The sequence below is a fragment of the Callorhinus ursinus genome, unplaced genomic scaffold (genome assembly GCF_003265705.2).
Source record: "Callorhinus ursinus isolate GAN/ISIS: 27379988/994484 unplaced genomic scaffold, GSC_fseal_2.0 scaffold20, whole genome shotgun sequence".
Lineage (NCBI taxonomy): Eukaryota > Metazoa > Chordata > Mammalia > Carnivora > Otariidae > Callorhinus > Callorhinus ursinus.
In genome coordinates this window covers 30,671,551-30,685,348 of record NW_027397082.1, presented here as the reverse complement: position 1 = coordinate 30,685,348, position 13,798 = coordinate 30,671,551, and the positions used below count along the sequence as shown (strand labels likewise).

General features: G+C 42.4%; 1 protein-coding gene and 2 pseudogenes across 1 annotated transcript; 1 reads left to right on the top strand and 2 right to left on the bottom strand.

The window, feature by feature from the left end:
• Positions 1 to 347: 347 nt before the first annotated feature.
• LOC112830952 (RNA transcription, translation and transport factor protein pseudogene) lies at positions 348 to 1,102 on the top strand (annotated as a pseudogene).
• Positions 1,103 to 4,485: 3,383 nt separating this feature from the next.
• Positions 4,486 to 5,430, bottom strand: LOC112830953 (olfactory receptor 6C75-like). Its single transcript, XM_025881131.2, has one exon. The coding sequence runs from the start codon at positions 5,428 to 5,430 to the stop codon at positions 4,486 to 4,488; it is 945 nt and encodes a 314-aa protein (XP_025736916.1).
• A 6,103-nt stretch (positions 5,431 to 11,533) lies between these two features.
• LOC112830951 (non-POU domain-containing octamer-binding protein pseudogene) lies at positions 11,534 to 13,264 on the bottom strand (annotated as a pseudogene).
• Positions 13,265 to 13,798: the final 534 nt, after the last annotated feature.

The following is a 13,798-nucleotide window of genomic DNA, read 5'->3' as shown; positions in this document are numbered from 1 at the left end:
TTAGTTGTTTATCTCTCTTTTTCTCAGCTTCTTTATTTTCCATCATTTTGTCTTCTGTATCACTAATTCTCTCTTCTGCCTCATTTATCCTGGCAGTTAGAGCCTCCATTTTTTTATTGCACCTCATTAATAGCCTTTTTGATCTCGACTTGGTTAGATTTTAGTTCTTTTATTTCTCCAGAAAGGGTTTCTCTAATATCTTCCATGCTTTTTTCAAGCCCAGTTAGTATCTTTAAAATCATCATTCTTGGCCCTTTTGCCGCATCGCAGGTGCCTGCGCCCCCTGCTTCTCCTCGCCTCTCCTCTCCCAGCTGAAGCCCGGGGGACCAGAGCGAGATGCGGGGACCATGTTCTGATGCAAGCTGATGGCCCTTGACTACCACTACCTGCCTGGCTTCAACTGCAAAGATGAAACAGAATTTAAAAAACTTCATTGTTTGGCTTGAGGACCAGAAAGTCAGACAGTACAAGATTGAAGACAGAGGTTAATTTAAGAAACATCCACAGCAGTGACTGGCCCAAGTTCTTTGAAGAGATATTTTTTTCTTCACAGTATCTCAAAGATGTTAACTGTCCTTTCAAGATTCAAGATCGACAAGAAGCAATTGCCTGGCTTCTTGGTTTAGCTGTTAGACTTGAATATGGAGATAATGCTGAAAAATACAAGGACTTGGTACCCGATAGTACAAAAAATGCTGACAATGTAGCTAAAAATGCAGAGCCATTGATCAACTTGGATGTAAATAATCCTGATTTTTAGGGTGGTGTAATGGCTTTGGCTAACCTTCTTCAGATTCAGTGTCATGATGATTATCTGATAATGCTTAAGGCAATTCGCATTTTGGTCCAGGAGCGCCTGACCCAGGATGTAGTTGCTAGAGCAAATCAAACGAAAGAGGGCTTGCCTGTTCCTTTAGAAAAACATATTCTTGGTTTTGACACAGGAGATGCAGTTCTTAATGAAGCTGCTCAAATTCTGTGATTGCTGCATACAGAATAGCTCAGAGAACTACAGACAAAAATTAATGAAGCCATAGTAGCTGTGCAGGCGATTATTGTTGATCTAAAGACAGACCACAGACTGGGGAAAGTTGGAAGATGAACATTTTAGGATTTCAGCTTGTCACCTACTTAGTACAATTGGGAACCATGTACACTCTGGCATGTGTTTGGAAGTCAAATGTCACATTTTCAAGGGAAGAATCCTAAAAAATTGACTATGTTCTCGAGATTTACCATCATTGCTTTTTCTTTAATAAAGTTCAGGATGGTGAAAAAAAAATCGTCATTCTGAACTCTAGTTCCAACATCTTACTAATATCTGTATTGATTAGGTTCCTGGCAGCTGGTACTGCCTCTTGTTCTTTTTTTTTTTTTGAGGTGATTTTTTCTGTCTTGTCATTTTGTCCAGAGGAGAATAGATGAATGAGAGAATAAAGTGCTAACAGGGTAACAACGACCCCAGAAAAATATACACTAAACAAATCAGAAGAAACCTAAAACCGGGGGGAAAGAAAGGGAAAGAAAGAAAGAAAGAAAAACAAAAAGATAAAAAAAACCCCCAAAAACAGAATATGATCAAATATGATCAGGGTGGTGCATAGATCAACGCCACACACTAGATTTTGGGCATATTTTGGTCTGTTAGAAGCAAGTGCTTCCCAAAATTTTAAAGAAAGAAAAACATGTATGTACAAAACAAGGGTAAATATGATGAAGGGATGGAATATGACTGTAAAGATGAAAATTATAGAAGATTTTATAAAAGGAATTGATAAGAAGTTGGTTGAAAAAAGAACGAAGAGGAATTTAAAAAAAGAAAAAGGGAGAGAAAGTGATCAGGCAGGAGACTAGAACAAAGCCATACACTAGAGATTTAGGGTATATTTTGGTTTGTTAGAAGAAACTGTATCCCAAAATTTTAAAGAGAAAACAACTTTATATATACCAAAAATAAGGTTAACTACTATGAAAGGATAGATTATGACTCAAAAATGAAAAATAAAAAAGATTTTTTTTAAAAAGGGATTGATAAGGTGTTGGTTGAGAAAGGGAAAAAGAAAAATTCAAAAAAAAAAGAAAAGAAAAAGAAAATTAAAAAAATTAACTTTGAAAGACTAAAGAATCGGGGGGAAAGCCATGAATTCTATGTGCAGTATTCCCCTAGTGCTGGAGTTCTCCCGTTCTCATTGATCGGTAAACTTGGTCTTGGCTGGCTGTTCGTGCTGATCTTCTGGGGGAGGGGCCTGTTGCCGTGGTTCCCAAATGTCTTTGCCGGAGGCGGAATTGCCCCGCCCTTGCCAGTCCGGGCTAAGTAATCTGCTTGGGTTTGCTCTCGGGAGCTTTTGTTCCCTGAAGCTTTCCGCTCGGCTTTGGAGGACGAGAATGAAAATGGCGGCCTCCCAATCTCTACCCCAGAGAAGCCGAGAACTTGGGGCCCCGCTCCTCAGTGCGCCCCCAGAGAAAAGCAGTCAGTCACTCCCGTCTCCCCGGTCTCTGGCCGCTCTCCGTGCTCACCCGGCCTGTGACCGAGTGTTTCTATCTCTGGCACCAGACCCCGTGTGGAGTCTCCAAACCCAGAGGATCCATGCAGTGCACTCCCACACCACTCCTCCTGGGGGAGGAAGGGGAGTCTCCCTGGTTCTGCCGCTTGTGGGGTCCCTGCTGGAGGAGCAGTCACCCGACTGTTTGGCCAATCACAGTTTATGGCAACCCCAAGCTGAGAGCCCGCGCCTCGGCTCCGTCTCTGCAGCCGGTTCCCCCGCTCTGATACCCAGGAGGTCTGCCACACTCAGGCACCCCTGGTCTTTCTGTGACCCCGAGGGTCCTGAGACCACACTGTCCCGTGAGGGTTCCACCCCCCGCTTAGCCACTGGAGAGACGTCCCTCAGCGGAGCCGATTTCTAAAAGTTCCAATTTTGTGCTTCGCGGCTCTATCACTTGCCAGAAGTGGCCGACGGAGGCCTCCTCCCCCGCTGTCTATCCTCCCGAATATTGCCTGGGATTCACTTCTCTGCACATCCTACCTTCCAGAAAGTGGTCGCTTTTCTGTTCAGAGAGTTGCTGCTGTTCTTTTCTTCGATTTCCTGTTGAGTTCGTAGGTGTTCAGAATGGTTTGATCCTTATCCAGCTGCATTCCTGGGACCAGATGAAATTTAGGTCTCCTACTCCTCCGCCATCTTGCTCCGCCCCTTCCAAACTCGTTTTTATACAATGTATGCAGCTAATCATCTGTGATTTTTTTAGGACATGTTTGATATTTCCTCATTGTCTATCAGATGAATTCTGAACTTTGTAATAGGACCATGCAGGCCAAGTAGGATCTATTCATGGTGTACTGTGTGTTTCATAACATATATGTGATTATTATCTAACCTCAGGGTTTGGCTAAAGAGAAACAAAATAAAAAATTGTCTTAATCATTTTAGAAATGTTTCTTTTGAAGAATAAATAGATACATTCTAGCTGTCAAATAGTTGGAAAAAGTACACAAGTTTTAAGGATTGAGATAATGGAAATATTGGTTTTAAAATAGATTATCAATCAGAAGATAACCTTATAGTTGACAACACAATTCAATGAGGAAAAATGTTTAAGTAATTTATTTTCATTAGTAATGTGAAGTAGATAAATAAATGACTTGAATTTTGGAAGAAATTATAGAAGTATGAACAAGAAGTAAGAAGCAATAAGTGCTCCCTTCCACTGATATACACATGTATCTGTGATAACAGCTTTAGCATAGGAACCAATCATAAATATGCATAATGTGTCTGAGGGGCTGGAGCTAAAATAAATAATTTAGGAAATAGGAGCTGGTCAGCCATGGGATGGTGTGGTCATTCCTTCTCTTTAGAGAATGACCTAAGCCTGAGACCAATTCTGTTTCCCTCCAGCATGGGATTGACACATACATATGTAGCTAAGCTAAGGACCAAGAATAGCACATCTGATGCAAACCATATGTAATCTAAGGTGAAGGGTACTATGACCATTATTTCCTTGGGCTAGGCATGGAGGGAATATGGACCGAAGCATTGGTAGTATTCCTATAATTTCCTTCATTACCAGAAAGTAATAAACAACCTTCTATTGTTTTAATTATCTAGATGCCTTTTGGTTAGTCATCAGTCCATTGTGCCAAGATTATGCCTAGAAAGAAGTGAAATAAAAAGTGTATAAATTAGGAATTTAGGAAATTTCAAGCATATCTTTATATCAGAGGGAAGAAAAAATTCAGTAAAGGATATTGCAATTAATTAATTGTCATCAAATGTGGAATATTTAGGGAGAAGATAGTGTGCACATCAAGGTATAATGTAGCCTTGCAAAAACAGATTTCCATTTTGCTAAGGATGTGCAAGGTCAAGTGAGATCTGCCAGAGACCCTGCACTACAACTCTGTGGACTGCTACATTGGCCAGAATGAAGACAAATGGTTCTCTGAAACCTTCCACTCCAAGGCCATGTGGTTTTTTTTTTTTTTTATCTTGATATTTTCATTCTGTGCATTGTCTCCCTCAGAGCCCGGTGGACCTGCTTGTTCCGCAGAGTGTAGATGACAGGGTTGAGCAGTGGGGTCACCACCGTGTTCACAAGGGCAGCCTCCCTGTTGGAGTCCAGCCTGTTCCTTTGCTTTGGTTTCATGTATATAAACACACAGCTGCCATACATCAGAGAGAGGACTATGAGGTGAGATGAACAGGTGGAGAAAGCTTTCTGTTGCTCTTTGGCTGAAGGGAGTCGCATGATGGTGACTACTATGTTGCTGTAGGCAATGGTGGTTATGACAAGGGATGTCAAAAGGATAACCAAAGCGAGGACAAAAGTCAACATTTCAAAAGACCTGGTGTCAGAACAGGAGAGATGAATCAGGGGGCCGATGTCACAGAAGAAGTGGGGGATGACATGGGGACCACAGAAGGGTAACTGGGAAACCTTTACTACCAGACCAGTGATGAGAGGGAAGGCCAAAGCGAAGCAGGCAGTGACCAAGAGGAAGCAAGTCTTCAGGTTCATGATGGTCGGGTAATGCAGAGGCTTGCAAATGGCCAGATACCGATCCAGAGACATCACTGCTATGAGGAGGAAACCTGCTGCTCCCAGAAATACAAAGACAAAGGCTTGTATGAAACAGGCAGGAAAGGAAATGGTTTTCTTGCCTAAAAGAAGGATGACCAGCAACTTAGGAATAACAGTACTTGTAAAGCAACACTCAAAGAAAGAGAAAATGCTGAGGAAAAAGTACATAGGTGTGTGGAGCCGGGGGTCTGCAGAGGTGATGGTGATTATGACAGCATTGCCTGCAATGGATGCCAGGTACGCCAGCAGGTGCACCAGGAAGAGGACCTTTCCCAGGTGCTGGATGGCAGGAAACCCCTCCAAAGTGAATTCGTGGACAGTTGTAACATTCCCCATTTCCATGGACATGTCTTTCCACTGCAGTGTCACTGGGGTACTTAACCTACAATGAAGACATCAGGAAACACAAAGGTTTTAGAGGAGCATGATTAAGTTATTTGACTATCAGAGAAGGTGGAGAGGCAGATAGTAAAGTGGTTTACAGTTGGTTCTTGAATCAGAAGGCCCAGAGTTCAATACACAATACTGATTTCTAACTTCTGAGAGATCAGTAATATTTGGTAAGGTAGTTAACTTCTGTGAATTTCACTTTCACCCTCTGTAGAATGAAGATGATAGGATCTACCTGTTCATGTTCTTATGAGACTTAATTAAGATAAATCATGTAACTCACTTGGTATATGATGCCAATGTTTCTTATGTGTTCCTCAAATTCTAAGCATAATATAATGATCATTAGTATTATGTTTAAATAGAGTTTAAGTATGCAGAGTTATTGACATTTTTTAGTTATACAACATTTTATTTTTATAACATAATTTGTAAGTAAACATAACAATAATATTAGTAATATTCCCTTTGACTATCCCTTTTAAAATATGCAACACATGCTATGATCCATCATCATCTGTTGAGAACTTATGCTTTTTCCATGTTCATCACAGAAATTCAGTATTTCTATTACTTACCATATTAACCACGAGCCCCTTCTTTTAAGAGCAGAAACTAAGGCTTACAGAGTTCTAGAGAGCTTAAGTCACATAGCTGGGACTTTAGCCAGAATGCCCAAATTTGAAGTAACTGTTATGTCCAAATGCAGTGACAAAATATTTTAAAACTGGAACAAATCTATTCTTGATGACCTCTCAACCTTAAGTGAAAGATAAGCTTTATTTATCTTACTTAGTTCTATCCTTAGATAATATCACTTATGTGTTACAGACCTATGGAATGACATGGGGCTTAGAGAGGCTCTACTTTAACACAAGCATTTTATAGAAAAGACTGGAGACCAGAGACATTGGGGGCCGCTCAACAACATGAGGTAAGTTGTAAATCTAGGATTTACCACCCACCGTCCCATGGTTCATGCCCACCTGTGACAGAAGTGGGTGTGATAGTAGTTCATGGGATTAACCCACCTATGAGGATATGCTGGGCACCTGGCACTCACATACTCACTCTTAGATCAAAGGTCAGTGAACATTCTTCTCTCTTCAGTCCTCTCAGTCAGTAACTTCTCTCAGGATGGTTTTTGGCTCCAGCATCTCAATACTAAGCTAAAGGTCAGCAGTGTGGAATGTGTGACTCTCACTAATGCACCATGGGCCTGGAATTTTGAAGGGCTGCTCATGGAACTGAACTGCTCACCCCTGAGTGGCACAGCCTGAAGGAGCCTCTCCTTCTGTCCCTGTTGACTCCAGTAAGTCCACCAAGTCACCAGGATCCCTGAGGCCAGGCATACATAGAAGAGTCACCATATGGGAGGCAGGGCTTCCTTCCTTTGCAGCTATTGTCTTCGAAGAAATCAAGAACCTGCTCTGGGCTGAGGGGAAAGGAGAGGAGAAGGAAATTCATTTGTCACAGCCTGTTGTCCTGGAGTGGGGTGAATATGCATGCCATACTGCCAGTGTTCTGGCTGATAATGCCCTGTTTCCATAGCAAAACAAGGCTACATGGCACCCCAGACCACTGAAACCCCAGAAAGGAGCAGAGGGACCAAAACAACCACATTTCACTGCCCCAGATACTGAGCTAGTGCTGGAATCCCAGACTACTTAGCATTCTCATGAAAGATCTGGTTCTGCCTTCCCCACTGGTAGAAGCCCACCTAACATGCAATATTGCTGTCAGTTAATGGGAGCAGACAGCTTTTTTATGTTATGTTAATCACCATACATTACATCATTAGTTTTTGATGTAGTGTTCCATGATTCATTGTTTACGTATAACACCCAGTGCTCCACGCAGAACGTGCCCTCTTTAATACCCATCACCAGGCTAACCCATCCTCCCACCCCACCCCCAGAACCCTCAGTTTGTTTTTCAGAGTCCATCGTGTCTCATGGTTCGTCTCCCCCTCCGATTTCCCCCCCTTCATTCTTCCCCTCCTGCTATCTTCTTTTTTTTTCTTAACATATATTGCATTATTTGTTTCAGAGGTACAGATCTGTGATTCAACAGTCTTGCGGGAGCAGACAGCTTTTTATGGGTTTAGCCCTGGTTGCTGCGGAGACAAGGATCCTTCTGCTGCAGTGCTCCACGTCATGGGCACACCTGCTCCATTATATGCTTACCTTTCCATGTGGAGAAGCATCCTTGTTTTATTGCATCAACAATGAAGAGATGCTGACATGCAAGTCTGAGGTTCTGTGATATTTTTACCACAAGACTGTTTGATCATCAAGCAGGATTGACCCAACCAGTGAGCAGAGAGTATAGGCCCCCAAACCTTATTAGATGCTGAAGAAACAGAGCAGAAAGTAAAGTCACGGCTGGTGTCTTAGGGGCAGCTAATTGGTTACTGTTGAGAACAAGAATTACTGATGCAACCTTTAAATTTATCTTCCCTTGTGTGTGGTGATGCTGACTCCCAGATGTCCACACTGTTCTCTGCCAAGATTTTTCAAGGAAATTATATGACAATTTCCCAAGGGTTTTTAAAATCCCAAGTTGAATATTGCTACTGATTTTAGGTAAAAGTCCAGACTACAACTTTGTACATGTGATGTATGCACTGAGGCCAGAGCACAGTTGTAAAAGAACAGATTTTATGGTGAGAAACAGCTGGATCACACCCTGGCTTTCAGGAGGCTTTTGGAAAGATACTGCTGAAGTCCACCTTTTTATTCACACATTCGTCATGCTTCCATCAATATTATTCTTTTCATTGCATATTTTCATCTGAAGAATATTTTCATGGTGCTCCCCAATCTTTTTGAAAAACGAACGCACACATTTTTTCCTCTTTAGGGAAGAAGGGGGCATGGCATGGTAGGTGGTTTCTGTAACGTCTGTAACCTGTCAGACCCCTCTCAAAAAGTTTCTGGGATGTTTATCCCCAGATCTTTTTAGATGCATAAGAGGAAGAGATGTGAGCCTGAGGGTGGAGAAGCTGTATCCATAGCAACCACTGTGTTGGAAAGGTGCTTCTCCTGGATATCTCCAGCTGGGCTTCAGGGGCAGGAGTGATCCATTTTTCCGTGGCCTCTGGTTTCCCATCCAGAGCCTGATAAGAGGACTAAACTCTTATACTTGCCAGCAATCCTGGGGTATATGGTAGCTGGAAATTTGTTCTGCCTGAATATGCCCTCATCATTATTGATCTTACAAGGTCAAGGCAAATATTATAGAGACTTTCATGAGTATTCATATGGGTCCCACCTTCCCACAAGTATACAAAATCATTTTTACAACATCTGTCCATCTACACACTCTATTCTCAGTTCATGGCAAACTTGGACCTCATTGTTATTTTCTTAGCTGGAAGTATGGAAAAATAAAGAATAATGGGAGAAGAGTTACAGAAGCTAGAGCGATGTGAGACTATACACTTTAATGCTAAGATAAAGGCTCATTTCTATGGGGTTTTAATTTTATTCTGTGCCACCTTCATGGTGCAGAAATACCTCTCAGACCTGAGCGAGTCCCAACACCAACCTGATGGTGGGAATGTGGGAGAAAAGGGTCTGGATTTGATGGAAAGTTTTACAAAGTGGACACTCAAAGAAATGGGCTGAACTAACTCTATATTGTGTCTAGCATAAGGGGTGGTGAACTGATACTAAGAAATGTTTCAAATTGTCCTTGGTCTAGTTTCTCTTTTCTAGTTAGTGCCTTTGTGGCTCTCCAGTACACACTATTTCTTTATGTTTTTAAAGGATACCTTGAGATCTCATTTATCAAGAACATTTCGAGCATTCCTTGTGCTTTGAGTGTTAGAGTAAGGAAAGGGATAGTTCTTAAGGTTGTATTTGTAATTATCAAAACATGGAGCAATAAAGCAAATATCAGCCATGGATTCTCTTCAAAATATTATTATGTTAGCCATTCTGGCCCTCAGCCACTCTTGAAAAATAGGCTACAGCTATATTCAGGATTTAGATAATAATATTTTGGTTTATAGTGTATCTGGTTAATATGGTCTATTCCTAGGAAGGTTCCAATTTCTAGTATTATATCCCTAAAGAAGAAGGCTAAATTAAGGCCTGAGGAAAGGTAAATCACCTCTTCTATGATATTGTGGGGGGGGGGGCTTACGGGATGATAATCTGAGCAGGAAGTGGGCATCAGGATGGAGTGAAGCAGTCATTAGGCCGAACCCCAGGGTGAGGGTGGAGCTGTAGGAATACTAATAATACTCTGAGAACCACTGTCCCTGATGGAATTTCCATTAAAGTAAGGCCACAATGGCAACAGGGACCCGGAAACACATCAATTCTGATCTAGAGGGTTCATTAATATCACACCTATTACCCATCCATCCATATGAGGAAAAGCATGGTAGTGTTAGTAGCTTCCAATTTGGGTCCAGGAGGAGAAGTGAAGGCATAGGGTAATTTATCTTATCCAGATTTTTTTGTTGCCATTTTTTTTCATGTATGGAAAAAATAAATCTTTTCCTTTTTAATGAACCTCCTACTATATACATAATGATTATGTAAGCTGAATTATGGGGGTGGGATAGAAAGAAGAAGAAACAGCTATCTGTAAGTCTCAGAAGTGAAAGTACTTCGTAAGGTTCTGGATACTCCAGTTTTTTGTTTTTTTGTTTTAAGTTTGTAGTTAAATTCCAGTTAGTTAACATATAGTGTCATATTAGTTCCAGGTGTACAATATAGTGATTAAAGACTTACATACAACCCCCAGAGCTCATCACAACAACTGCACTCCTTAATCCATATCCACTATTTACCCCATAACCCCACCCACCTCTCCTCTGGTAACCATCAGTTTGTTCTCTAGAGTTAAGAATTTGTTTCTTGGTTTGCCTCTCTCTCTCTCTTTTATTCCCCTATGCTCCTTTGAGTGAAATAATATGGTATTTGTCTTTCTCTGGCTGACTTATTTCACTTTGCGTAATATTTTCTAGCTTCATCCATGTTTGTGCAAATGGCAAGATTTCTTTCTTTTTTATGGCTGAGTAGTATTCCATACACACACACACACACACACACACACACACACATATACCACTTCTTCTTTATGTATTCATTCGAAGATTACACTTGAACTCTTTCCTTAATTTGGATATTGTATATAAAGCTACATGTATCCCTTTGAATTAGTACTTTTGTATTCTTTTGGTAAATACCTATTAGTGCAATTGCTGGATCATAGGGTAGTTCTACTTTTAAAAATTTTGAGGAACCTCCATATTGTTTTCTAGAGCAGCTACACCAGCTTGCATTGCCAGGAACAGTGCAGGAGGGTTCCCCTTTCTCCACATCCTCACCAACATCTGTCACTTCTTATGTTGTTGACTTTAGCCATTCTGACAGGTGTGAGGGGATATGTCATTGTACTTTTTTTTTTAAAGGCTTAAAACGTATTTTAATAAGTTGATGCTGTATTACTGCTCCATTTCTCAGAAAAACTCCAAAGATATCAGGGACAAATCAAACATGGTACACCAATAAAAAAAATGCACAGCATAACTACCTACGAGAGGCAAGGCTCAGAGCTACCGTCCGACCTTCAGCACACAGCAACGCTGTTCCCAAGGTTGTACGAGGCCTGTCAAGAAAAGCTGTGAACAGCAACATTATGGACACAAAAGGGCCGTTCCTGGGTTGTCCTAACCCAAGAAAAAAGATGGAGGCAACTTAACACAAGATTTATTTTTAAAGATACACTGAAATGAAAATCTCTAAGAGAAAATGTCTTCCTTAGGACATGAAGGGGTAATATATGGGATATAACAGAACCGTATGTATGTTTTCTGTGACCTCTGTGGACATTTGCCTGAATTCCCACCTGCGAGTGAATGGAACAATGGGGTTAAGGTCATTGGGGGATGCTTGTTTTTGTGGTGTATGTGGCAGTGTCTCTGAGGTTTGGAGGGTATAATGAGAAACCAAATAGAACAGGATGGACAAAGAATGGAATGATCAAGATTAATGGGGGCTCTAACTGGATCTATTTTGCTATGGTCCCCCCCACCTTGGCCCTCAACAATCACATGAGACTTCAGGAATGCACCACACAAAATCAATTAGTTAAACGATATACCACACAGAACTGATTTGTTAAATATCGCCCCTCCCTTGCCCTCAGCCTCCAGCAAACTCCCTCAGAGTAGTACAGGCAAGGAAGACCTAACTATTGGGAAGAATCCCTAACACTTTTCCAGGGCAGAATTCTGGCTAGTCCAAAAAGGGTCCTTCTTTTAAGGGTTTTTGGGAAACTAGACATTAAAGTTTTTATTAGTATTGGCGACGTTTGTTTGGAGCAAATTCAGCTCCAGGAGCTGCACGGTTGAATGCAGGAGGGGTTCCACCAATTGCCCCAATTCCTTCCATTGTAGCAGCTTGGCCAAAGCGTTCAGTTGTTGGGGTCAATCCCAAGGTTCCATCTGGCATCATAGTGGCAGGTCCTGGAGGAGCTGGTGTACCTGCTGGCCCTGGAGCAGGGGGCATGGCACCTCTGTTGTTGATGCCCATAGCACCTCCCATAGCCATCTGGCCCATCCGTATCTCCTGTTCTCTCGCATCAGGGAATGTTCCCTTCAATCCTTCCTGCTGTCGCCCCATCATTTCTTCCTGTTGCTGCCGCATCTCTTCCTCACAGCACCTGCGTTCCTCCCCTGCCTGAGCTCCAGTTGCTTTCGTTTTTACACTTCTTGGTTGTGCAGCTCTTCCATCCTCCGAAGTTCTTCTTGACGCCTCATCAAATCCTGTCTCATTAGCATGACCTGGTGCTCATGGCAAGTGGCCCCCATCTCCATCTCCAGCTTCTCATGAGCTTCCTTGATGTTGCAGTCCACTTGGTCCTGCTGCTGCTTCTCCATCTCAATGAGTGCCTTCCAGTGCATGGCATACTCATACTCAAAGGAGCCAGGCTGTACAAATCTGGGTGGCTGCTCTTGCTCCTTGTGAAATTGCTGGTTCTTTATGACCAGCTTCTCTGAAAGTCCCTCTTCATCATCCAACTGGTCCATGGGCTCCACAGTCACAGGCCGAGGAAATGTGGTTAGCAGGAAGGAGCCTTCACTGCACCTGTCCAGAGCTTTCTGAGCAGCTGGCTTCCCTGAGAATTCAACAATGCCTTTTCCTGAGGGCCTTCCTCGATCATCCACGATCACTACAGCCCTTTCCACCTGGCCAAACACCGAAAAGGCTTCCTCCATCAGTTCGTTAGAATATATTGAGGAAGGTTTCAGACTGTAAGGGATGCACTATGGCAGGCAAAGCACACAAGCAGCTGCTTTCCACGGAGGCATGTTGTCCAGTTCTACTTTGGCGATCTCCGCTAGGGTTCGTGTTTCCAAGTGGATGAGGCCAAAGCCCTTATCCTTATGAATGAAGACTTCGCCTGCCTTCCCATATTTCTCAAATAGTTTCCTCATCTCCTCCTCAGTGATGTCAGGAGGAAGATTGCCCACAAAGAGCTGGCTATGTTGGGTAAAGGTCTTCTCTCCTGGTTTCCTAAAATTCTTCAGGTCAATAGTCAAGCCTTCACTTTGGCTGCTGGCTTATTGCCCATTTGCAGGTATCGGTGGCGGTGGTGGCTGCTGCTGTTGCTGCTGGTGGTGCTGCTGGTGGTGATACTGATGATGCTTCCTTGGAGTATGGTTTTGTTTCTCCAAGTTAAAGGTTTTATTGCTCTGCATTTTTGCACCCCTCTACCGACTGTTCTCTCCTCAGAGTAACGGCGACGCTACACGGCCTCTACCGTCCCGAGTAAAAAAGAGTGTACTTTTTTTTTTTGAATTACAATATTTTTGGGCACCTGGGTGACTCAGTCATTGAGCGTCTGCCTTTGGCTCAGGTCATGATCCCGGGGTCCTGGAATCGAACCCCAGCCCCGCATCGGGCTCCCTGATCCGCGGGAAGCCTTCTTCTCCCTCTCCCACTCCCCCTGCTTGTGTTCCCTCTCTTGCTGTCTCTCTGTGTCAAATAAATAAATAAAATCTTTAAAAAAAATTTTTTTTATTATGTTATGTTAATCACCATACATTACATCATTAGTTTTTTTTTTGTGATTTTAATTTTTTTATTGTTATGTTAATCACCATATATTACATCATTAGTTTTTGATGCAGTGTTCCATGATTCATTGTTTGTTCATAACACCCAGTGCACCATGCAAAACGTGCCCTCTTTAATACCCATCACCAGGCTAACACATCCCCCCACCCCCCCCCACCCAGAACCTTCAGTTTGTTTCTCAGAGTCCATAGTCTCACATGGTTCATCTCCCCCTCCAATTTCCACCC